The 26,655-nt window shown below is 41.5% G+C and overlaps 2 protein-coding genes across 5 annotated transcripts in view; one reads left to right on the forward strand and one right to left on the reverse strand.

Annotated features, from left to right (window-relative positions):
- Positions 1–602: 602 nt before the first annotated feature.
- On the forward strand, positions 603–11,191 carry alas2 (aminolevulinate, delta-, synthase 2). Of its 2 annotated transcripts, none has more exons than XM_062054395.1 (10): positions 603–752; positions 3,966–4,318; positions 4,389–4,484; positions 4,567–4,789; positions 4,853–5,037; positions 5,515–5,694; positions 8,239–8,403; positions 9,790–10,058; positions 10,327–10,489; positions 10,669–11,191. In XM_062054395.1, the coding sequence occupies exons 2-10, from the start codon at positions 3,988–3,990 to the stop codon at positions 10,830–10,832; spliced, it is 1,776 nt and encodes a 591-aa protein (XP_061910379.1). In that variant the 5' UTR covers positions 603–752; positions 3,966–3,987; the 3' UTR covers positions 10,833–11,191. The 2 variants fall into 2 exon arrangements, with proteins under 2 accessions (XP_061910379.1, XP_061910380.1); XM_062054396.1 differs by having other exon boundaries at positions 628–752; positions 3,971–4,318.
- ttc34 (tetratricopeptide repeat domain 34) overlaps positions 10,127–26,655 on the reverse strand; it is a 25,111-nt gene continuing 8,582 nt past the window's right edge. For all 3 annotated transcript variants that reach the window (XM_062054394.1, XM_062054392.1, XM_062054393.1), the window contains exons 2-8: positions 24,096–25,813; positions 19,852–20,077; positions 16,360–16,552; positions 16,124–16,290; positions 14,925–15,198; positions 14,590–14,804; positions 10,127–13,136 (exon numbers count right to left, since the gene is read on the reverse strand). In XM_062054394.1, coding sequence (XP_061910378.1) covers positions 12,591–13,136; positions 14,590–14,804; positions 14,925–15,198; positions 16,124–16,290; positions 16,360–16,552; positions 19,852–20,077; positions 24,096–25,780 — 3,306 coding nt within the window. In that variant the 5' untranslated portion in view covers positions 25,781–25,813 and the 3' untranslated portion in view covers positions 10,127–12,590. The remainder of the gene's footprint in view (positions 13,137–14,589; positions 14,805–14,924; positions 15,199–16,123; positions 16,291–16,359; positions 16,553–19,851; positions 20,078–24,095; positions 25,814–26,655) is intronic.

The following is a 26,655-nucleotide window of genomic DNA, read 5'->3' on the forward strand; positions in this document are numbered from 1 at the left end:
CATATGAAACATACTTGTCAAATAAAGTCTCTGCCTTGATTTTAATGAATACTTAGGCCTACTATGCTACTGTATTTTAATGTTGGTCATTATGGTGGTACTTAGAGAGCCAAATGTTTTCTGCGGTGGTACTTAGTGAAAAATGTTTGAGAACCACTGGCTTATATTATTGTGGTTTAATATCTTATAGTTTATATTTTATGCTATACATAAGGATGCCACAAAGGGCATACTACAGGATAAAAATACTTTTCACAAAAAATAAAAGGTGTCAAAATATAGTAAATAATTACAAATATAGGCAAATTATGCCAATGCGGCTTCTCAAACAAACAGCAGATGGGTACAACGGCTGTCGCAATATGGTTTAAATGAAACTAAATTTGTATTTAATAGCATTGATACAAAATATACAACATTTATCAATGATAATAATTGTATTTAAATTGTGTTTCATTCATTCAAACACTGACACAGTCAAACAAAAACCACAGTATTTTAAATATTGTGATGATGATCAGATAATTTCGCAAATCCATAAACATTTACCTATACTGTGGTCTGTAATTATAACTAAGGATGTCATCATCTGCAGAAAACCCTCCTCCATGGGTGCAACCCTCAATGGTGAGTTGTGACATGTTGGAGGGGTGGGGGCAGAGCTGATTGCATAATGCACCAATAAGTGTGGAGTCTTCTTGACTTTTGGTCTATTGGCTGTTTTGAAGTTCGTCCTCAGTGCAGGTCAACAGGTGAGTCTTCGCTATATGAAAATTGTGTTGTATTATGTGCAGTGATAATTTCATTGGATTGAATGGTAGTAAATGTGATTAAAAATGTATTTAAAAATATGTGAATGTTAATAGTATTGGTGTTATCCATTTTCTATTCTTCTATGAGGTATGTTTCAATTTATGAAGTACAATATATTAAAAACTAATATTACATTCTTATATTGCCGGCTAAAGTTAAACAAATGATGGGATTTTTTTGCTATTGACAGTCTGAAACTAAATGCTGAAATTGATTATTTTGAAATACAATTCGACCCACTTTTGTTCTATAAAGGACAGGCTCCTGTAAAGTTAACATCTGACCACAAGAGAAAGCCTGCACAGATCCTAAGAATTGTCTTATCTTTTGACAACAGACCAAAATATACATACGAAGGACATAATGCAGCTGGCTGTTTGTAAACTGAACCTGTGCATAAATGCATTTGAACACTAATCAAAAAATAATTAATGTAGATTCAGCATCTTTGTAGAATTATTAACTCGCAAAGTATACATTCTCTCAGAGAGGTATTAATCTAACAATGTTTTTATTATTGTGATAATTGTTTTGCATCATATTAAGCCGTTTCTATTATTTCGATAACCTTGACACATAAAATAAAATTATTGGCAAAATAATACATTCCTGGCCAGCAAAATTAGCTTTATTTTCAAACATAACTAAGTATAAGAATTTGAGACACTTTTGTTGCGTCTTATATTGGAGTATGCGACACTAGTCTTTGGTGATGACGTGTGTAACACAGCACTGCAAACGCCTGCAGGGAGAAGATAAACCGCACCCTGAGGGTTGCACCTTTTGCTCTCATATGTAGAAGGTTGACAACCACATTGACCTCTCATATGTAGAAGGTTGACAACCACATTGACTGCAAAATTATTCAAAAATATTTGATCCTCAATGTGGAGAGAGATATTGCAGATGCAGAGTCAATTCATGGCATGAAAATAACTAGAAAGACATTCGGACATGGCAGACTTCCGTCAAACTCTACCTCTCAGTAGTAAAAAATACTGAATCCAGACGGTTATCAGGTTCACCCACAAAATGTAATCACTTGTTCCTTATCCCATTTCTGACCAAGTGCCTATAACTTTTTGAGTTAGCTATAGCGAGTTTAAAGAAACATATTTATCTGTGTTAGTGGAGATGGGGAAAGAAGCATACACACACCGAAATTGAAGCCTGAAATGTACAAAATCCAAAAACCAGTAAAGTTGGCACGTTGTGTAATTCGTAAATAAAAACAGAATATAATGATTTGCAAATCCTTTTCAACTTATATTCAATTGAATAGACTGCAAAGACAATATATTTAATGTTTGAACTGAGAAACACGTTTTTTTTTTGCGAATAATCATTAACTTAGAATTTAATGGCAACAACACATTGACACACACTGACAGTGGTTTTCTCAAGTGTTACTGAGCCCATGGGGTGATATCCTTTACACACTGATGTCGGTTTTTGATGCAGTACCGCCTGAGGGGTCGAAGGTCACGGGCATTCAATGTTGGCTTTCAGCCTTGCTGCTTACGTGCAGTTATGTCTCCATATTCTCTGAACCTTTTGATGATATTACGGACTGTAGTTGGTGAAGTCCCTAAATTCCTTGCAATAGCTGGTAGATCAAATGTTGTTCTTAGACAATTTGCTCAAGCATTTGTTCACTAAGTGGTGACCCTCACCCCATCCCTGTTTGTGAATGACTGAGCATTTCATGGAAACTGCTTTTACACCCAATCATGGCACCCACCAGTTCCCAATTAGCCTGTTCACCTGTGGGACGTTCCAATTAAGTGTTTGATGAGCATTCCTCAAGTTTCTCAGTGTTGTTTGCCATTTGTGCCAGCTTTTTTGAAACATGTTGCAGGCATCAAATTCTAAATGAGCTAATATTTGCAAAAAATAACAACGTTTTCCAGTTTGAACGTTAGGTATCTTGTCTTTGCAGTCTATTCAATTGAATATAGGTTGAAAAGGTTTTGCAAATCATTGTAGTCTGTTTTTATTTACGATTTACACACCATGCCAACTTCACTGGTTTTGGGTTTTGTAAATGTAAAGTAATGTAGTCAAAATGACCCGGATCAGCCCCAAAAGTTAGGAAGTGACATTCATCCACGGTATTTGCGTCTGCGGGGCCACTTGCATACGCACACACAGAAATGTAAACGTTACATTCTTCTAAAATAGTGGGGCGGAACCCTCTGCGGGGGGTGCGATGCAATGGCAGGGAGGCACGTGTTACCCAGGGTAAGATGCTTTATCAGTATCATGCAGTATCACGCTTCAAACCCCGCTTCGAAAAGCTGTGCACTAAAAATGTGCTCATCGAATCCAATAATCCTGATTCCCTCATTTTGTTTAAAATGAAAATCAGCAAAAACTGTTTTGTTAATTCTTGTTTTGTCGGTTGAAGTGTTTTATATAGTTAATTTGGCTGATAAATTTTAAGTTATTATTTATTGAGTTATTTTATTTTTCACTATCAAATGGTTCAAGTCAATCAAAAAATGTTTATAGTTTAAATAAGGATTTAATTTTGGGTGGGATTTCAGGCAAATTATTGCACTTTAAAACATTTCTGCTACAGACTCAAAAACAATGTTGATAAAGTTATTATTTATTTTAAATTGATCTATATTTCTTTCTATTTTTCTTTTCTTTAATATCAATGTTATGGTGAGGTGTAAGTATTACAATTTTATAGACAAATTATACTTTTTATAGTAAGCAAAGAATGGTGGTGGGCACAAAATGTTTGGGCTCAACAGAAAATAATTGAGAAGTACTGAATTAAGATAACATAGTAGAAATGATTCAGATCAGTTGTTCCTTATCCCATTTCGGATACGTCCTCAAAGTTCCATGTAAATCTGTCCATTACCTTTTCAGTTATTTTGCTAACGAACTAACTGACAAACCAAGGATTACTTAAAGGGGATTGCTTTTAATCTACATTAAAAACACACACAGGCATCCATAATCGTGTGCAAGCTCACACCCAAATGCATGAATCTCATGATTTGATGGCATTGTTTAACACCAACATCCAACATTGTAACAATTTTTTAAGTCAGAAAAGACCAAAAATATCATTGTTCCCCTTTACAATCCTGGCGGCAGTAATAGTGATGTTGTCATCTCCTACCTTATTAACTCAGAGCAGAAACAGCTGGTGCAAACATGGCTGCCTTCCTTCACCACTGCCCCTTCTTCAAGTCTGCCACCAAGCCATCTTTGAGAAGATCAGGACCCTCCTTGCTGTCACTGGCCAATCAGTGTCCCATCATTGCACGTCAGATCAGCGTCTGCGGGTTGGCATCGCTGGAGGCCAAGCTGAGCGCATCTTATTCCAGCCCTGACTGTCACCAGCGTACCACGCTGGAGCAAAGGAGGATGTTTGCTCAAACGGCTCCTCAGGTGGCCGAGTCGACATCAAAGGCTTGCCCTTTTGTCACCTCTCGCATTGGGATGGTTCGAGCCAGACCTGAAGTGCAGGAGGATGTCCAAGAGGGTAAGACTCAGCATTTGATTCTTTGTTTATGACTGTGACGTGATGACAAATGAGCATTCTTTTCTTACAGGCATGATGATCTCTCTGTTGAAAGATTTAAAGGAGTCTCTTCTCCCGAAACCATCTCAAATCAGTACCATCAGTCACCTCCTCACAGACAACATGGGTGTGTTTTACGACATCCCACATGTGCATACACACCTAAATATTGTATATTGCATTACATAACTGACATGTTGTTCATGTAGCTGGGCCCAGCTATGATTATGACCACTTCTTCTCTGAGAAGATCGCTGAGAAGAAGAAGGACCACACTTATCGAGTCTTCAAGACAGTAAACCGTAGCGCCGGTTCATTTCCTTTGGCTGAGGATTACTCTGTGTCAGACCGCGATAGGTCCCAAGTCTCTGTGTGGTGCAGCAACGACTACTTGGGCATGAGTCGGCACCCACAGGTTCTTAGCACCATCAGGTAAAAGTGGTGATGATGAAGAACATTCGGAGCTCTTTCAACATTTTCTTCATTGTTCTTCAGTGAGGCCCTGAGCAGGCACGGTGCAGGAGCAGGAGGCACCAGAAACATCTCAGGTACTAGTAACTTCCACGTGTCTCTGGAGAAGGAGTTGGCTGAGCTGCATCAGAAGGACGGTGCCCTTGTCTTCTCTTCCTGCTTCGTGGCAAACGACTCCACCCTCTTCACTTTGGCCAGGATTCTACCAGGTACTACATCTGGTCCAGTTCATTCCAAATGTGTTTAATTGGATTATTGCTTTTTGGCTTTGTGCAAGGGCTGTGAAGAAAGAAATAGTTCTAAATCTGGGACCTCCTAAACTGAATGTTGTGCCATCTCACGTGTTCTGGTATGACAATAAAGGTCCTTGAAAATTTTGACACTGTTAAGCTCCTCAGGAGATGGTCAGAGACACTTCTGTTTGCTTAACTGAAGTTGCTTTTGTATTGCCTGACAAAACTGCCAAAATAAATGTTACTATCAGTCGCCCAGGGGTTCACCAAACTAGGAAGTCAAGTGTATGGCCACAAAATATAGGCCCGCTGGCTGCAAGTTTAAGACCCATGAATCAGGGTGTACTACAGGGTCTCATCCAATGATTGAATAAAACACTAAAATATGCATATTTTATCAAAGGAAGACATATAATCTCAGGATTCACGGTGTGTTTACTGTCACACCCACAGGCTGTGAGATCTACTCTGATGCCGGGAACCACGCCTCAATGATTCAGGGCATCAGGAACAGTGGAGCCAAGCGCTTCATCTTTCGCCACAACGACAGCCAACACCTGAAGGAACTACTGCAACGCTCTGACCCGAAGACGCCCAAAATAGTGGCATTCGAGACGGTGCATTCAATGGACGGTAAGGATTGGAACGTCCTCAATTACGAATACAATTGTAGACTATCCTTTAACTACATTTTCATGTAAATGTATATTTTAGATTATCGACTTGCTCCTGTAGGGATATTTTACATTATAGATATGTATTGATAAGTGTCTATGTTAAGTGAAACTAGCTCTTGATTTTGTGTCATTTGTTTGTGGCTATAGACACTTTATTAGGCACACATTCACAATCTAATGAGATACTAGAGCTGCATCAAACACAATTAACAATTTCCATTTTTAATTGATTGATTGATTATTGAATTGTTTAATTATATGTTTATATTCACTTTGCATAACATTAGATTTGCAGGTGCAGCAAATGCTGTGACCAATCAATGTATATTGTGTTGTTGGAAAATGTATTTACAAATGTGTCTTATTCGAGGAAATTGGTCTCTCTGGCGGCTCAATTATTCTGTGTAATATCATTACAACAGCTCTATAAAAACACAGAAGATATAGTGTAATGAAATAAAACACACTCATGTTCTATTATTATGACAGAATAAATCATAATAATACCTCTACTTTTCTTTATTCTACCCTACTATTTTGGGCTGGCAGTGGTTGTTCAACAGCAATCGTTTTTCCTCACAATACCTTAATGCAGTGGTTCTTAACCCTGTTGGGGGTACCGAACCCCACCAGTTTCATATGCGCATTCACCGAACCCTTCTTTAGTGAAAAATAAAAAAATAAAATTTTCCGATTCAAGACAACGTAATATGTTTTTTTACTGGTGCACAAAATGAACCGTGCATGAACATCACCTTGTTCAAAGAACAAAACCAACACACTGCATAAACTCACAAGAAATTCCACACTTGCAAATCCGATGAAAAATTAGAGGGAACATTGTTCGGGGGTATCCATAATACCCAGACAGAAGTTTTTATTTACACGATGAGTCGGGTTTGTCTTGACCTCCGCGGCAGATGCTCCGCCGAACCCCTGAGGCCGACTCACCGAACCCCTAGGGTTCGATCGAACCCAGGTTAAGAACCACTGCCTTAATGCTAACAAGGGGAGATTCCTCTTTAACGACTGTCGTTAGCATTAACAGAAGGGTTACTCCTTAGCATCTCAACGGTTGTTTTAAACTACATTAGGGTGGAACTATCCTTGCCCAGGAATGCCCTCCATGTGTTGGAGACCAGGGGCCGTACTTATCAAGCTTCTTAGAATTACTCCTAAGAAGTCTGCTAAGAGTTGACTTAAGAGTAAATAAATTCTTCGCTGAAAGCTGCACTTAAAAGTTAGTTATCAAGCGTCTTACTCACACTTTCAGCGAAGTGTAGGACTGAATCTTAAGTGTCACACTCAGAGCTGAATTACGACATTACTATGTGCCGTAAACGGAATTTTAGGTGACGTCATTTCTGTGTCCATAGAAATGACCAATCACGGAAGGGAATCCGTTGTCTAAGAATAAAGAAATATCTTGGAAATATTTAAGTGGACAATGGGAGTGTATATTTTGACAATAAACTACAAAATAATACAAAACAAACTAGTCCCCGCCGGCACTCACGCTACCGCTCCCTCTCTTCTATCGCCCACACACTCACTGACGTCACTCACCTCACGGCCACACACATACGCTACTGTCATAACATTTTCTTTCCAATTCATTAATTAGGCAACTAATTTGAAAATGGTGTGGGTGGCTCTATATATACTAGCCCACTGCAGACACATGCAGAAATAAACAAGGAATCGAAAAGTATTAAATCTGTGACAAAAATAATATCCGCTCTGTCTAAACGATACCGTTTGATCAGCTGCTCGTCATCAAAAAAAAAAAACATTGTTCCGCTCCCTGAATGTTCGCGCACGTCTCTCTCGCCTCAGTGCCATCCCCTGCTGGCAACTCCTAACCACTTAAGACACCTCTGAAGGTCTCTTAAATATCGTGGAGAGTAGGAGTGATTCTTAGACTTAAGAACGTTGATAAAAAGCTTTTATTCTTAAGTTTGAGAGTAGGACTACATTTCGCAAATTCTCAGGACTTAAGTGTAAAATGGCACTCTAAGAAGCTTGATAAGTATGGCCCCAGATCTGACCATTCTAAGTCAATGCGCATTAACTGATGAAGCCTACTTGGATGAGAGGCGAAACGTCTTCTAAGACAAACTGAACATTCCAGTTGCGATTGACTGAATGGCCTGAGAATAGTTTTATGAAGCAACGTAATAACAATGTATATAATTTACCTTAGAGATTGGACCTCTATGGTATCTCCTTCCAGCTGCTTCTCCATCAAACACATCATCAGCAGATTTTCTATGTTTTCATTGACAAATGTCCAAACGTTTTACTTTAACATTCTTGGCTGGCGTTAGACTCATTCTGCTGCAGCACTCAAATTGCTTCACCAACTATTTGAGTGCAAATGTGATTGTTGATTGCGCTTATTCATTTTTAATATGATATGATCCAAATAACAATGTTATTGATTTACAAAGATTATATTGCTCTATTTTGACAATATGTTTATTATTGTTATTCTTTTCAGGTGCCATATGTCCTTTAGAGGAGCTGTGTGACGTTGCTCACCTTTATGGAGCTCTGACGTTTGTTGATGAGGTCCACGCTGTTGGCCTGTATGGAGCCCATGGAGCTGGAGTGGGAGAGAGGGACAATGTTATGCACAAGATTGACATTGTGTCTGGGACCCTAGGTGAGACTTACTGTGATCCTATTTCCACGACACCACTAGTCTCTGATCTTGGCTAAAGTCACACTTAACTGCCACTGTTACGGGGCCAACATCGTTATGATAACTCATGCATTGGGGCTGGGAGAGGTGGAGGCGCTCTCATCACAAGAATCAGAGATTTATCAGCACGGCGCCGCCTCTACTGTCACTGTGGCTTGAGTTGATAACACAACATCAGAGGTTGGGTCCACTTTAATGGCAACTACAAGTTGTTAGTTAAAAAAAATACTGGCAAACACACATTCAGTTAATTGCAATGCTTACTTAAAGTGTTCTGAGTAAGTAAAAACAATACATCGACATGGCACATTACCACTCAGTTCACAGCACTTCGTGTTATGTCTGTTATGTGTTGTTAGGTTTCATGTTTTCTGTTTTTGCTACTGCACCCTATTCATTTATGTAATGTGATATTAGGTTTAAAGTATATGGAGAGTGATTTCATCAGAGGGTTGGCAATTTTGTAGTAATGTTCTTTTTACAATAAAGCTATCTAAATATCGATAATATAAAGTAGACATAACACTGTTGTAAGCAAATAAAATAAAAATTAGGGCTGACAAAAATAACGAGTTGACTAATGTGAATAATCATTAAAAAAATATTGCATTAATCACGTATATACGCAGATTAATCACGCAATTTATTTTGACCCTCCACGCTTCTTTAACTTAACCATGGATGGTTACCTAAAAGGCAGTGTGGGTTTTTAAACTGTCAGCAATCAGGTCACTGCATACGTCAGTGCAAAGATGACTGAGGAGACTCGAACTGTTTAAATTTCACTTTAAAATATACCCAAATAGGACTTTAGAAAAAACTGTTACCAAGTTTTGAGAAAATAAATGACCTTTAAATGGATATCCTCTATGACATTCTGAAAAAAAAATACATTTGTGTCCGAATATTGGGCTCTTTTTTAAGGTCAATTTGATTTACACAAGCGAGTAATAACCTCTAATTAATCATGATTAATCAAATATATGAATAATTTGACAACACTAATTAAAATAGATAGTTTTTATTAATTTTGTATCTTTAAAAATAAAAAAAGGTTACGCTAAAAACCATTATGTACATTCCATGTTATAATCATATAATAATCATATAAAAATTATACTATATAACTTAGATTTTCCAAGTGTGGTGCCAGCAGCTTGAGAGGAAAAAAAGGAAAATGTTTTTTTTCATCTGCTGAGCTAACTTTAGTGACAGTAGATTGAAAGGTCAATTTAACTTTTAGTTCCTACAGAAATATAGAAAAGTAAGCTTCAGTCAAGTGGCAATACAAAAATAATTGCATCACCTCCCCTTACATACAGTATATATCAACTGTAACTCTTCCAGGGAAGGCCTACGGCTGTGTGGGAGGCTACATCGCCAGCAGCGCCGCCCTGGTGGACACAGTGCGCTCCTACGCGGCCGGCTTCATCTTCACTACCGCCCTGCCACCGATGGTCCTGGCCGGAGCCCTGGAGTCCGTGCGTGTCCTGAAGGGCCCCGAGGGACAGTCCCTGCGCAGAGCACACCAGAGAAACGTCAAACACATGAGGCAGCTTCTCCTGGACAAGGGCCTGCCCGTGGTCCACTGTCCCAGCCACATCATCCCCATACAGGTATGGACCAGAGCCAGAGGTCTTTGTGGAAAAAATGTACCTTTCCAGAGCTGACATCATGTTGTTGTTTTTCACAAAATAGTTGAGGTTGAAAAAACAGCGCCCCTGCTGGTTGCACTCCATATTGCCTAAACTGCTTCAAGACGAATAAACAATCGGTTGCAATTGCACACAATCTGTTATGTTGAAATTATAATTTAACTAACGTAGTGCACTCACAAAGTTTTGCTCCTGAGATCATCACTGCTGCTTTTGTTGCCTTCTCTAGGTGGGCAATGCTGAGCTGAACACCAAGGTGTGCGACACCATGCTAGAGAGACACAACATATACGTCCAGGCCATCAACTACCCTACAGTGCCTCGTGGCGAGGAGCTGCTGCGCCTGGCCCCATCTCCTCATCACGACCCCGCCATGATGGAGTATTTTGTGGGTGAGTGGCTGTTTCAGGGAAATGACTAATCAGGATAAGTGAGGCCAGTGAATGATTTGTCTACTTTTATTAAAACCCTGTACACACTCTTGGCACCCTACTATCAACACAATGACACAGAGCAATGTGTGTGCAAGCTCATTCAGCGAGAAATATAACATTACGATTCAAATTCACAGAGAAACTGGTGGATGTGTGGCAGGAGGTGGGACTCAAGCTTAACAACACTGCTGCTGCTTCCTGCACCTTCTGTGACCGGCCCCTGCACTTTGACCTTATGAGTGAATGGGAGAAGTCCTACTTTGGCAACATGGAGCCCCAATACATAACTGTGTCTGCATAGAGGACACAGAATCTCATCTACAACATATATTTTGAATTATGTCTAGCTTGCATTAAAACAATCACCTCTTGCTTTCTGTGTGATAAAAAAAATACATTTAGATGTACTCTCATATCAATATAAAGAATTGGATTGTATAAATGCCAGGTAATGTGTATTTGCCGCTCTAGTTTTAAAGTGTAAATCCTGCACAATAGACACTTTCTTATCTAGATATGTTTGTTTGACTTTAAAAAAAATAATGTGTGAATTAACCAATTTGGCCTTCAAATTGAGAAAAAAATGTCACATATTGACAAGATGGCTTATAATGTATGCATTTGTGATTATAAATATGATAATAAAACATTGAATACATTGAGACTGGCAACAAATATTCAGCTGTATAGCTATTTTAGATTACGATACTTCAAATTGTTGTAGAAACATTTGATAAATACTAATAAATAATAATCTTCACCAAAAAAAATAGCTTAGGGTTAATATTTATCACAAACATTGTATTTCATGTTTTCTCCAATTATTATACAATACTGTGAAGTATTTTAAATTGTATTGAATGAAATACTAATTCTAACTGGAAAAATAGATTAGGTTAGTAATCATTTCAGAAAATGTATTTCATGTTATTAAAGTGTGTAAGCGGTAGCAAATGGATGGATGGACAACGTGTATGAAACAATCTGAAGTATCAAGATCTGAAATAACTAATTGTATAATTGTGTCAAAATACTGTATGATGTTTTGTATGTGCGCAGGCACAGTTCTTTTCATGTTGCTAGAACAAAGTCCAGTTCCAACATGACGTGTGTATTTTTTTATGATTTCATCTAAAATTGTCTTTTGAACCATTTTTTAAATTTCTTTATGTTTTAGTTTGCTTATACAGTAATACCTCAGGTGAAGAGTGCTCCAACTTTGGAGTGTTTTGAAATAAGAGCTGTCTTTGGGCTGATTGTTATGCTTCAAGTTGAAGCAAAAAAATTGAGTCGCAAGCATCCCCGCCATTAGTTGTCGTGGAATCTTACAGTAAACCCTATAATATCCGACCAAAACATCTGGTCTTACTCGCTACCATTAGTAGTACTAGTCAACTTGGTGAAGCAGTTCGAGCACAGCACTGCTAATCTGCACAATATGAAAGCAGACTAAATCGATAATGCCACCCAAGAATGTTGAAATAACATATAAACGGCAGACATGTATCCATGAAAATGTAGAAAAGCTGCTGATGGTGTAATTGATGGAGAAGCAGCTGGAAGGAGATACCATAGAAGTCCAGTCTCCAAGGTAAATGCTGTACATTATTTTTACATTACTTAATAACAGGAAAACTAGAGGGAACAGCGAACAACATTTGTCAACAGCCTAAGAAATGTTATCGGAAATATCAGTAATATAGAACTTATACATAGGGCGAATGACAGAGGAAACTGGAAGGCTCTGATCATCGATGTCTGTCAACAGGCCTGATATTCCTTGATGATGATATTTATCTTTTAAGTAAAACACCAGTCAAAAGTTTGAGAACACATTCTCATTTTACTGAATGAGAATTTGTGTGTAAATGTTTGACTGGAACTATTTGTTGTAAATTTGCAAGTAAATAATAATATTTAATTATTATTTACAATCTTATGATTGAATCCCAGACCAAAGACTGTTAAATTTATCAGGTCTAAATACATTAATTTAATATGTGGTGGAAGGTTATTCTATTAGTGAGTGGATTGGATCATCATTTGGTTTGTGGACTCACTAGTTGACATTACAAGGACTGGCCACTTCTCGCTTGACCTTTGCCCGTACTTTGCGCAGTTCTGCATTGTCTCCATCCACAACAAGGCCACACTCAATTAATGTCCAAGCTTTGCTGAGCTGCTGCTCTCCATAGTGCTGCAGTGCCCCTCGCAAAAAGCACTCTGCCAACCGCAGCCTACCCAGACCTTCCTCAACACATTGCATGGCTCGCTCTCTGTGGAGCTCAAGAGCCCGGCTAAAATCCTCCAGAGCTAGTCCTTCTCTGGAACACAACACTAGGCTGTGACCGCGCTGACAAAGACCTTCCGCCAAGATTTGGGGGTCCTCAGAAGAGCTGGCGTCGGACCCACCGTGTTTCTGAATGACTTGGTCGAGGTCGGCTACAGCACGCTCGTGTAAGCCGAGCTGAGCGAGGCAGGTAGCCCGCTGGCGGAGATACTGAAGTCTGTGTTTGTCTGCTGTTTGTACTGCCACCGTCAGAAGAGGGAGGGCCTGATCCCAACTTCCATCTGAAGACATGCTGCTGGCATCCTGTGCTGCCGCCTGCCATTGGAAAAATGTTATATTTGTATAATGAATACACAGCACCGTACTACACCATCACAATTGTTGTTTTAGCAAATACCATATAACCAGAATGTAATACATGGACCCGAATATACTAAAAAAAATATTTTTTTAGACAAAATGTTTGTTTTTAATCATGTTTTAGTATAAGTAAAATGGCATCTAGTATGTTGCAAGAAAAGAGTATATTATATTTAATAGCTGCTTTACAGGCATTATCACTCCTTTGTGTGTTGTTTGCCAACTTTTTCAACATTGGATACTTTTTTTTCTCTGTGTAGCGGTTTAAAATCACAGGTTTGTGTAAGTGACAAGAAGAAAAGCTCAGACTCCCTTGGCGAGAAGTTAAGTGGTGCCACATGTTGGTTTGCATGTACAGTATATGTCTTCAAACCCACAATATGTAACAACTCATATTTTAGTATTTTTCTCTGGGAAAAAAAACATCTTATATTTAGGTCAATATGGTAACTGTCAATTGCCAAACTGTTCATACAAGTGGGGGTAAAAACTTGTGTTTGTCATTTAGTTAGCTGGCTACTTCCTGGTTCATGGAGGATAATGGACATACTGTTGGGATTTAGGTGATTTAATTGATGCCATTGTGACTCAAATGATGCACATTTAATAGACATTAATAAGAAAAAAATATCTAGCAGCTTTAGTAGTACAACTAAGATGTTGCATGGTAGCACATATGTACTTGCACCATGATTCGCCCTAAAAAAAAGGTTAACAACAACTAGAAAAGCACTTAAGAGAGCGCAGATCTCCGCCAGACCCTATCTCCTAGTAGTAAAGAATTCTTTTAAAAAATCCTGAATCCAGACAGTGATTCGGATCACCCCCAAAATAGAATCACTTGTTCCTTATACCATTTCTGACGTTTCCTAAAAGTTTAATTAAAATACGGCCATAACTTTTCAAGCTATCTGTATCTGGATTTAATTAACAGAGTAAACTCTCTTGTGAGTCATCCACTCTCTTTGTTTGGCTCTGTGGGTGGAGGCGGGGAAGCTATCATAGCTAGAAGTTGAGTCTTGTAACGTAAAGGTAAAGTATCAGAGTAGAAATGACCCAGATCACCCCTAAAATATAATCACTTGTACCTTATCCCATTTTAGACATTTCCTGAAGTTTACGGTAATCAAAATTAGCCCATAACTTTATGAGCTATATTAAACTAACTAAATAACAGACAGACAGACAAACCCTAACCAATACATAACCTCCTGGCGGAGGTTGGTTACCTCCGCCAGGAGGTTATGTATACTACACTTGTACTTTATTGTGGATCCTATTATAACGGGAATGGACTGAAACATAGTTTAAACACAGAATTACTGTAAGTAATCTGTCGTCTATTTCCTTGGTTCAAAGAAGTGCTATGATGATTATAGAGAAATATAAATAGCTTCCGTAGAATTACCTGTGCCACACGTTTCCTTTGATTAAGTGGGATCAAAGCCAACAAGAGATCCAAACATGACGGCTCTATCTCAGCGAGTTTACTGAGTCTGCATGCTGCGCTGCAAGATTTGTGCTGCCAGGCCTCCACCACGCCTACCCTGGCCTGGGCTGCTGAATCTCTTGGCTCTTGGCCAAACACCTGGCTCAGGTGGGCACCTGCCGCCTCTACTTCACCTGGAGCATATGAGCGAGGACAGCAGCAGCTAGAAAATCACTTCAAACAATGTCCAAATCAGATCATTTTAAGCAAAGTCATACTGTGTAATCGTGCGGCAAAGATTGGTTAAGTCACACCTTTGGCTAAAAGTATGTCAACATGGAGGAGATGCCATCTGGGAGCTCTGCAGTCTGTCCTTATCAGAGCAGCACAGATTATAGAAGCCTCTCTAAGTCGCTCCTCGTGGCAAGGGACAGCATTGGTGACCAGGACGTCTGACAGGCTGCTCCTGCAGAACCGATGCAGCCAATCACAGACTAGTTTGCGTGCCCTTTCCTTGAGGGACAGGAGGTCTTTGGTGACCTCATCAGTATTTATCTGCAGAGCAGCCAGGATGTCATGAGTGCATTCCTACATTATCCGAGAAAATGTTGAAGGTTAGTTTATTATGATAAATGTAAGACAAAGGGACTCTTTAAAATACATTTTGTGTACAAAAGCATTGGAACACTTGGTCATTGGACAGATGAGGGCCAAATGAGACACAATTAAATAAACATGTCATTTATTAATTAGAATTTGAATTCAACGTAAAGTTACATTTAATTAGTTCACTATTTATTCAACTATTGAATTAATTATTTAATAATTTAATTAATTATTTCATCATTTAATTAATTATTTCACGATTTGTTTAATTATTGATTTAATTATTTCACGATTTGATTAATTATTGATTTAATTATTTCATGAATTTAATTTATCTGTCAAATTCACCTGTCAAAGTCAGTAGGCGGGGCTATTGCGAAACAAGTCCAATCATTGCAAGTGGTAGTGCCAGGTAACCAATCAGCTGTTAGGATCCGCCCACTGACTTGACGGCTGAGCTAACGGATACAATTAATTCATGAAGCGTTGCAAGGGGCCAAATTGGACAAAATTAAATAACTAAATAAAAGGGAAAACATTTTAATAAATATTTAAATATGTATTACTAATTAATTAAATCCTTAAATTATGAAATAATGAAATCAATAATTAATAAAATCATGAAATAATTACATTTAATTTTAAATTAAATAAATGCCTGATATTTATTAACAAATGTATGTATTTAACTCCATTTATAACTAATTAATGACAACATTAAAGTAACTATTCAAAGATCTCTTTATTCAATTTTGTCCTCCATATTACAAATTTTACACAACATTACACATTTGTTGTGTGTTTTAGTCCATTCAACCGGCAATCCCAAAACAGTTTGATGTGCCTCTCAAACACCTTGCTGTTTCATACACTGGATCAGAGAAGAGGTGTGTCGTTTCAGTTGTACCTTTTGCTGGTTGAGCAGGAGGTAGGTGAAACCTCTTCCACATAGTGCTTGAACATGCTTGGGCTGCTCCTTAATAATGGTACTGAAATCAAAGATGGCTGTCTTTCTTTGACCAAGTAAAGCATAACACCTGCCTCTCTCCAGCAAGGACTCTGCTGCCCCGCCCCCTAGAAGGGTTGTAATTTCAAGTCATATGATTCCTTCATGTGTCAACAAAAACAAAACATTTTAATTACCAGATATGATGATGGCGATGGAGAGATAGGCCACTGCCTCCCTGATGGTGCTCTCGTCTCTCGCGCCCCCCAGGATGCGTTTGGCAGCGGAGTGGCAGTGTGCCTGCAGCAGCGCCCGGTCCTTCTTCTTAGCCACTGCCAACAGTGGGCGCAAACAATTGGTGTCGCCACACTGAACAAGTTTCTTTAACAGCTGCAAGACAAAAACAGTACATAATATGTTGCACTCTCTCAGTGCAAAACACATTTAAATAAATACTTTTCAAATATTATAGTTCAACAGAATTATTGCAGCTAAAGTTGCTGGTGTAAATAAATAATTTAATTGTGTTCTATTTGAATTTCACAGAAGTTTGCTTGGGTTATTTTTTTTTTTATCAATTTAGGCTGAACTTATTGAAACACTTTGAAAACTGAGATTGTGCATCAAAGGGGGTATGATGATTTCCCTTTTTTCGGTCTTAAACTCCCTTTTTGTGTAAACTTATACTTTAGATCATGCATGGACTTGCTTACGTAGGGATAATTCATAGGGAGAAATACATTACATATACATTGATTAATCAGTGGCTACAGAATTAGTTATTGGTTTTGTAACACTTGTTTGGGGACACTTTCCCGATGATTCCCATGCGTGGCCACCACTGCTGCTTCAGTGCTTACTGCTCCCCTCACCTCCCAGGGGGTGAACAAGGGGATGGGTCAAATGCAGAGGCTAATTTCACCACACCTTAACTTTTTTTTTTTGGCACACATTTACAATCTAATGAGATGCAATACAAGAGCTGCATCAGACAAAGATAAGAATTTACATTTGTATTTGGTTGATTGGTCACTTTGCATATCTTGAGATTTACAGGTGTACCAAATGCTGTAACCAGTAAGTGTACTTATAACTTATCAACAGAAAAGTTTTGTAGGGCTTTTGTCATTAACCATCGTGTCTCGTGGAAGGAAATTGGTCGTTCCGACAGCTCAATTTCTCTGTGTAATATCAATAAGACAGCTCTAAAAAGCACAATAATGTTCTATTGTAATGACAGAATTTGTCATAATAAAGCCTCTTGTTTTGTTTTCCTAAAGAAACTCCAATATTTGTCCTTTTTTCCAGTAAAATAACAGGAGGAAAGAAAATGTTATTGGATAAATTAAAGGGATCAATGATGATTTTCCCCTAAATGTTATTACAATGTTGGATACTCGTGTTATACAATGTCAAAGCGTAAAATCATAAGGGTCATGCATTTCAGTGTGAGCTTGCACGCAGTTTTGGATGCGTCTAAACGCTGTGTTTTGCAGTCTTTTTTAAGAGTGACGTCTCTGTGTAGAAGGGTTGCTTGATACACTGGTAATAATAAAGTACCGTGGTACTAATGCATTCAAAAAAGTACAATACGTCCTTCAAAAAATAACGGTACTTTTTTTCCATCTGCATATGCTGCCATGCGGCAGAGACGTTGCTGAGTCAAGGTGCATGTTGTGTGTCAACGTTCACACACAGAGCGCATACAAGCAAAAACAGAGTGGAGAGGAAGAATGGCAAAAAAAAATGCAATTCTACTGGTTAAAAAAGAGAGTACATGAAACACAACAATGAGGTATTTGGACTTCAAAATGAACAATAAAAGTGACGCTATCAGAAGCGCTGCTCTGCAAGTGCTGCTTTAAAGTACCAGTAGAGTGTAAAAACAAGTTGACTTTATATATTCTTAATCGTGTTTCATTCTATCCATTAAACCAAATGCAATTGTATTTACAACCTGCAAAGTATGCCACAAATTCTGTCAGCCATTTTGAATTATTCGCTCTGAACGTCTTCGGTCATTTCCGTAGATTGACGTCACTGTAGTAACACTTCTGCACTCTGACCATAGTATCAGATCAGTCTTACTGGAAATATGCAAAAATTAGACAGAGATGTACTGTCTAGCATTCAAAATCCCTACATGAGACATGAACAGATATGTTTTTCTTGTTTTTAATGCATTCTAAGTCGTAAATAAATAAACACATAAATAGTCTGTCAATGGGGGCTCTCTATTCCACCCACAAAATAATAACCATCCAAAACCCGCCACCAATAGTCCTTATACATATCGTGACCTGAATATTAACCAAATATCAGCGATGTTGTTATTATAAGCACTAACGCAGATTGACAGTACACAGTACCCCTCTGCTGCTTTTATTGTGAGCCGGCTCGTCAAAGTTATTCTAGATTAAAAATCATGCCTCTCATCTAGATATAAGGAGGATTTAGCCATAAATCTAGAAGTTGTTCATCTGTGACGTTCAATTTAAACCCCGAGATGGACACAACCAAAGACAGTGTCTGCAGGGAGACTTTTCCTTGTTAACCATTTGTGTGTATCATGGTTAATTCTTCATACAAATGGGAAGATATAGACATCCTATCAATCATCATCACAGTGAGAGCAGACATTGTACAGTAAGCTAGAGTTTGTAGTTTGTATTACTTGTTTAGCATTTAGCAATACTGCTACATGATGCTTAGTGTTTCACTAAAGCTGAACCTGTTTAGCGAAGCTTTTAAAACTTGTAGCTTATCCTCCTTATATTCAGGATCAACAATACAAGTTTCGGAATCATATTGTTTCCCAAAGTAATCATTATTGGCTCCTACAAAGTCTGCATGATTTGCATTGTTGTTGGTGATGAAGGTATCTGCGGTCCCTACCGCTACGTCACGCGATGACATGACTGGCGAGCTCATTATCTCACAAAACGGCTCGGGAATCTGCGTGAAATTGATACTACAGTATTTTGATCATATCTATTTACTCACAAACTTTGGAAGTCTTTCGGTGTCATACATCAGATATACGTATATGATAATAGTTTCAATATAGATGCAACTTGTTTTTCCACTCTACTGGTACTTTAAAACATGCCACATCAAAGGTGGCAAAACAGTATTACCACCTTTGCTTCAAACTTAGGTAAATATAAGAAGCATTCCGACCTGCACAAAGAGTTTAAAGATTGACAGGTAATATAGTTAAATAGCTCCCACTGTGCACATATACTGTAGATACGAGATGCACACACAGCTGGTTGGCTTGTTGCCAATTATTAACGGAGTCAAAACCACCCTTATAGCGTAAACTAATGCAAGTGAATTGACTGAATTTCGTAACAAAATCCCACTATTTCATTTGTGTTTTATCTTTAACAATGTGTGCTTTACCTTCTACATGTCTTATCTGTGTAGTTTTAGCCATAGTATTGTTTTTAGTATTTAATAATTATTGTATTTGTCTTAAAGCACAGATCAAAATTGGTACCATTTAATACAATGCCAATCAGGCTTTCTATTCTATTCTAACCTAATTCTAGATTATAAAAGGCTATATGTAATATGTAAAATTGTAAACTGTTCGTTGAGTGCATAAGAAATAGGTGAATTCACACCTCATATTTCAAGCCCTTTTGAGCACATTCTGTCAGATATAGCACCAGTTAACAATATACCTGATTGGTGTCATACAGAAACCCTCTGTGCAGTTGTAGCAGGGCAAGTCGGGCCAAGATGGGTGCACGGGTACTGGTGGGTCCCATGCAAAGCAGTAGCATGCGGTAGGCTTCCTCTACTCGACCAAGCTGGTGTAAGGCGTCTGCTGCTAGGATCTGAGGACCATCAGTGCCGGGCTGGAGGTCCACGAGAAGCACAGCCAAGGAGTGAACACCAGCAGGAGTCCTACATAATGAAATGTGTCATTAAGGCAGTCCTTCTCAAATAGTCCATCCATCCATCCATCTTCTTCCGCTTATCCGAGGTCGGGTCGCGGGGGCAGCAGCTTAAGCAGGGAAGCCCAGACTTCCCTCTCCCCAGCCACTTCGTCCAGCTCCTCCCGGGGGATCCCGAGGCGTTCCCAGGCCAGCCGGGAGACATAGTCTTCCCAACGTGTCCTGGGTCTTCCCCGTGGCCTCCTACCGGTCGGACGTGCCCTAAACACCTCCCTAGGGAGGCGTTCGGGTGGCATCCTGACCAGATGCCCGAACCACCCCATCTGGCTCCTCTCGATGTGGAGGAGCAGCGGCTCCACTCCGAGCTCCCCCCGGATGGCAGAGCTTCTCACCCTATCTCTAAGGGAGAGCCCCTCCACCCGGCGGAGGAAACTCATTTCGGCCGCTTGTACCCGTGATCTTGTCCTTTCGGTCATAACCCAAAGCTCATGACCATAGGTGAGGATGGGAACGTAGATCGACCGGTAAATTGAGAGCTTTGCCTTCCGGCTCAGCTCCTTCTTCACCACAACGGATCGATACAGCGTCCGCATTACTGAAGACGCCGCACCGATCCGCCTGTCGATCTCACGATCCACTCTTCCCTCACTCGTGAACAAGACTCCGAGGTACTTGAACTCCTCCACTTGGGGCAGGGTCTCTTCCGCAACCCGGAGATGGCACTCCACCATTTTCCGGGCGAGAACCATGGATTCGGACTTGGAGGTGCTGATTCTCATCCCAGTCGCTTCACACTCAGCTGTGAACCGACCCAGCAAGAGCTGAAGATCCTGGCCAGATGAAGCCATCAGGACCACATCATCTGCAAAAAGCAGAGACCTAATCCTGCAGCCACCAAACCAGACCCCCTCAACGCCTTGACTGCGCCTAGAAATTCTGTCCATAAAAGTTATGAACAGAATCGGTGACAAAGGGCAGCCTTGGCGGAGTCCAACCCTCACTGGAAACGTGTCCGACTTACTGCCGGCAATGCGGACCAAACTCTGGCACTGATCATACAGGGAGCGGACCGCCACAATCAGACAGTCCGATACCCCATACTCTCTGAGCACTCCCCACAGGACTTCCCGAGGGACACGGTCGAATGCCTTCTCCAAGTCCACAAAACACATGTAGACTGGTTGGGCAAACTCCCATGCACCCTCAAGGACCCTGCCGAGAGTATAGAGCTGGTCCACAGTTCCACGACCAGGACGAAAACCACACTGTTCCTCCTGAATCCGAGGTTCGACTATCCGGCGTAGCCTCCTCTCCAGCACACCTGAATAGACCTTACCGGGAAGGCTGAGGATTGTGATCCCACGATAGTTAGAACACACCCTCCGGTTCCCCTTCTTAAAGAGAGGAACCACCACCCCGGTCTGCAAATCCAGAGGTACCGCCCCCGATGTCCACGCGATGCTGCAGTGTCTTGTCAACCAAGACAGCCCCACAGCATCCAGAGCCTTAAGGAACTCCGGGCGTCTCTCATCCACCCCCGGGGCCTTGCCACCGAGGAGCTTTTTAACTACCTCAGCAACCTCAGCCCCAGAAATAGGAGAGCCCACCACAGATTCCCCAGGCACTGCTTCCTCATAGGAAGACGTGTTGGTGGGATTGAGGAGGTCTTCGAAGTATTCCCTCCACCGATCCACAACATCCGCAGTCGAGGTCAGCAGAACACCATCCTCACCGTACACGGTGTTGATAGTGCACTGCTTCCCCTTCCTGAGGCGGCGGATGGTGGTCCAGAATCGCTTCGAAGCCATCCGGAAGTCGTTTTCCATGGCTTCCCCGAACTCCTCCCATGTCCGAGTTTTTGCCTCTGCGACCGCCGAAGCCGCACACCGCTTGGCCTGTCGGTACCTGTCTGCTGCCTCAGGAGTCCTATGAGCCAAAAGAACCCGATAGGACTCCTTCTTCAGCTTGACGGCATCCCTCACCGCCGGTGTCCACCAACGGGTTCTAGGATTACCGCCACGACAGGCACCAACTACCTTGCGGCCACAGCTCCAATCAGCCGCCTCGACAATAGAGGTGCGGAACATGGTCCATTCGGACTCAATGTCCAGCACCTCCCTCGTGACATGTTCAAAGTTCTTCCGGAGGTGGGAATTGAAACTCTCTCTGACAGGAGACTCTGCCAGACGTTCCCAGCAAACCCTCACAATGCGTTTGGGCCTGCCAGGTCTGTCCGGCATCCTCCCCCACCATCGCAGCCAACTCACCACCAGGTGGTGATCGGTAGAAAGCTCCGCCCCTCTCTTCACCCGAGTGTCCAAAACATGAGGCCGCAAATCCGACGACACAACTACAAAGTCGATCATGGAACTGCGGCCTAGGGTGTCCTGGTGCCAAGTGCACATATGGACACCCTTATGTTTGAACATGGTGTTCGTTATGGACAGTCTGTGACGGGCACAAAAGTCCAATAACAAAACACCGCTTGTGTTCAGATCCGGGCAGCCATTCTTCCCAATCACGCCTCTCCAGGTTTCACTGTCGCCGCCAACATGAGCGTTGAAGTCCCCCAGTAGAACGAGGGAATCACCCGGGGGAGCACTCTCAAGTACTCCCTCGAGTGAATCCAAAAAGGGTGGGTACTCTGAGCTGCGGTTTGGCGCGTAAGCGCAAACCACAGTCAGGACCCGTTCCCCCACCCGAAGGCGGAGGGAAGCTACCCTCTCGTCCACCGGGTTGAACTCCAACATGCAGGCTCTGAGCCGGGGGGCAACAAGAATTGCCACCCCAGCCCGTCGCCTCTCACTGCCGGCAACGCCAGAGTAGAAGAGAGTCCAGCCCCTCTCGAGAGAACTGGTTCCAGAGCCCTTGCTGGGCGTCGAAGTGAGTCCGACTATGTCTAGTCGGAACTTCTCCACCTCGCGCACTAGCTCAGGCTCCTTCCCCCCCAGCGAAGTGACGTTCCACGTCCCAAGAGCTAGCTTCTGTAGCCGAGGATCGGACCGCCAAGTGCCCTGCCTTCGGCTTCCGCCCAGCTTACATCGCACCCGACCTCTATGACCCCTGCTATGGGTGGTGAGCCCATTGGAGGGGGAACCCACGTTGCCTCTTCGGGCTGTGCCCGGCCGGGCCCAATGGGGACAGGCCCGGCCACCAGGCGCTCGCCATCGTGCCCCACCTCCGGGCCTGGCTCCAGAGGGGGGCCCCGGTGACCCGCGTCCGGGCGAGGGAAATCTGGGTCCATAGTTTTTATTTCTCATTGAGGTCTTTGAGCTGCTCTTTGTCTGATCCCTCACCTAGGACCAGTTTGTCTTGGGAGACCCTACCAGGGGGCCTTTGCCCCCGGACAACGTAGCTCCTAGGATCATTGGGACACGCAAACTCCTCTACCACGGTAAGGTGGCAGCTCAGAGAGGAGCTCTCTCAAATAGTGTGCAGTGCAAAACATGCTCATTGTAGCCATTCATTTTGACTTCATTTTAATTTATAAAAATCAAAATCTGCACTGATCGTTGCATTAATTTTTGTTTTGTAGGTTAAAGTGTTTTATATATTGTGCTCCTGAGTTAAAGTCGCTGATCAATTTGAATTCATCATTATTTTTTGAGTTTATATAATTTTATTTTGAAGTATCAAATGGCTCAAGTCGATCAACTCTTTTATAGTTTAAATAAGGATTGATGCACTTTAAATATTTTCTGTTTCAACCTAAAAAAAACAATGTCAACAAAGTTTGTTGTAAGTAGATCTATATTTCTTTTGTCTTTTTTGTTTTCTTTAATGTTAATAAGGATACAATGTTATGCAGAAGTGTACTTATAGCAATTTTATATTAAAATTATACAATAATTATAGTGGCAATGGAGAGTATGTGTGGGGGCGGGGGTCATGTAACAGAAAATAATTGAGAAGCAGCTGAGATAGGCTCCAGCACCCCCCGCGACTTCAACGGGACAAGCGGTAGAAAATGGATGGATGGATGTATTAAAGTGACAGTGGATTTTTAACTTATGTGAGAAGCATCATACCCTGCTCTGTGGTTGTCTTGCTTTGATGTGGCCTGCCGCTGACCCCCTTGCAGGGGCTGCTGGGAGTTTCCACATGAGGCCGTATGATGCTCTCCAGCCCGCTCCAGCATGACTCGGCCCTGCTCCATTAAAACAGTGAAAAGCAACCCCCGGAGGTTCCACGGCACAAGACAGCGAACGGTGAGCGCCGTCTCCTGAGGGTGCAACCTGGTCGCGGTCACATAGTCGAGTGCTGTGAGGTAGTGGAAGCCGGCCATCATGCGTAGAAGACCCCTGCCACAGAGCGCCCGCACACAGCTGGGTGGGTGGGGGGCGTTGTGTTCGATCACTGCCTGAAAGTCCTCCAGAGCCCCCTTGTGGTCGTCTGTGAGAAGTCGTGTATATCCACAGAGAACTTCTACAGTGTTCTGATAGCTGTGCTGGTCTTTGGCAGCAGCCAGCTGGCTACATATAGAGAGAGCTTCTTTGTGCTCTCCCCTTAGTAGAAGACATTCGGCCAGTCGCACCCGCAGCGCTCGTCCTCCTCCGTCAGGCTCCAAATGGCAAAGGGTCCGTAACTGAGCGATCACCGGATCAAGAAGTTCCACTCCCTCTGTGGCCCTCAGGTCTGCTCGGGTGACGACCATCTCTCGAAAACCAGATAGACCCTTCTCAGCCTGCTGACGAAGATGGCCACGCGCAGCCCCTCCTGTACCGAGATCAGTGAAGAGCTTTTGGAAGTAAATCCGAGCACACGCAGGGTGGACGTCGAAGGCCTCGCCCAGATCCACACAGGCCTCTTCAACGCGGACGCCGCCTGAGAAGAAAGCTGCTGCTCGGCTGGTTAAGAGCCTGGCTCGCTTCTCGCCTGTGTCTTGCACAGTCTTCCCAGCGTCATTCTGCAAGATAGCAGAGTACACATCTGCACTGTCGCCAAACTGGCCCGAGAAAAACAAATGTGCTGCCTGGAGTTCCTGCACTTTGCTGTCACCCGGTGAGAGCTCCAATAAGAAGTCAATCAGTGGAGCAGCGGCTTCGATTTTCACATGTTCACTCTCCTTTGAACTCACTTCACTATCGCTGTCCAACATCAAGGAAGGATGCCAGAGATGCATTTGCTTTGTAAAAGCCTTGACTATTGTGGCTATATGAGAAGCTTGTCTACTCTTCACCAGTTTGACAGTTTCACATTTGTTGCTCTTGTAAGAGCTGACGTAGAGCTTCAGGCCCTTAGCACGGTCACGCTCTGACAACAAGCAGGCCAAGGCACGAGTTATTTCCAACGCCACACAATAAACACCCTCTGGATTAGGCGTTTGTTTTCCCTCTAGCAGGGCAGTGCAGCGAGAAAAAATCTCCTCACAGCCTTGCCCGCTACTCTGAAGGAGAGACTCCATTTTATAAATGGTGGCCGACAGATTATTAGGGCAGAGCGTGGACAAAAAGACAGCTACCAGACCTTTACTGAGACCCTCTCCAGGCTGTTTCTCCTGGCGATTATCAAGCCAACCCTCAAGGGTTGATACGACCCCCTGGAGTTTGGATGTCTCCATTTTGCGCATGTGGGACATGGTGGTAGCAGCATGAGTACTGAAGGCAGACATGTAGAGGGAGGTGGCCCGCACCAGATCCCCGGTCTCTAGGAACTTGTCTCCGTCTTCACACAGAATTGGAACTTTAATGGCAGGTCGCACTTGAGTAGTCATGATCACTGTTTTTTTCCTCTGTTGCACAGTCACCTGGCAATGTAAAACATAATAGGTTGGCCTTTTTCATACCAAACATGTCGCCGTAGAAAGGATATTAGGTCACTGACAACAAACTGATACACTTCTGAATATCTGAACACATATGCCAAACAATATTTGTGTTTAGTATTGTTTTTAAGACTAAAGTTTAAGCTATGAACACTTTAAATCTAACATATTCATTTTTGGAATATACAGAACTCATATTTAGAAGCGTATAGACATGATAGAAAAACAAAATGGTTAAAAAAAAAGACAATTTAGTTTAGTTTATTGAGTATGTCATAGTCAGTTCCATATCATACATGTATTACATAATATACATACATATCTCCAGAGAAAAATATTGTGCTCAATGGCAATATTATTATTTCATATAATAATATTTAAATAAATAATTAATTATTTAAAGTCTTAATGTCATACAGTAATATGACAATTGGCCGCTGACCTACTTATCTCCATTGCAGCGGGAGTTTAATTGTGTTTAATGGGAGTTTAATGGTCGGATCCAGGTGATTTGCGATGTGTGTCATTATTTTATGTGAGTGGGGGGTATTTGTAGAATTGTACATTTAATTTCAAGATCAAACAAAATTTTACCCAGATTTAAGTTTGCAACGCTTTACATATAGTTTAAAAAGTGTGTATACATATCTGTCCTTATAATCCTGAAATATGAAATTAATGTGAGCATTGAAACACGTTTTTTGTGCAAGCCAAAACTGTCTCTCCTAGGTCATGAAAAGCTATGAACATTTTGTAACATTTCATCCAGAAAAACTCCACTATGGTCAAATAGTAACATACTAATGCACAATTATTTGCTCTTA

This window comes from Entelurus aequoreus, linkage group LG07 (assembly GCF_033978785.1).
Source record: "Entelurus aequoreus isolate RoL-2023_Sb linkage group LG07, RoL_Eaeq_v1.1, whole genome shotgun sequence".
Lineage (NCBI taxonomy): Eukaryota > Metazoa > Chordata > Actinopteri > Syngnathiformes > Syngnathidae > Entelurus > Entelurus aequoreus.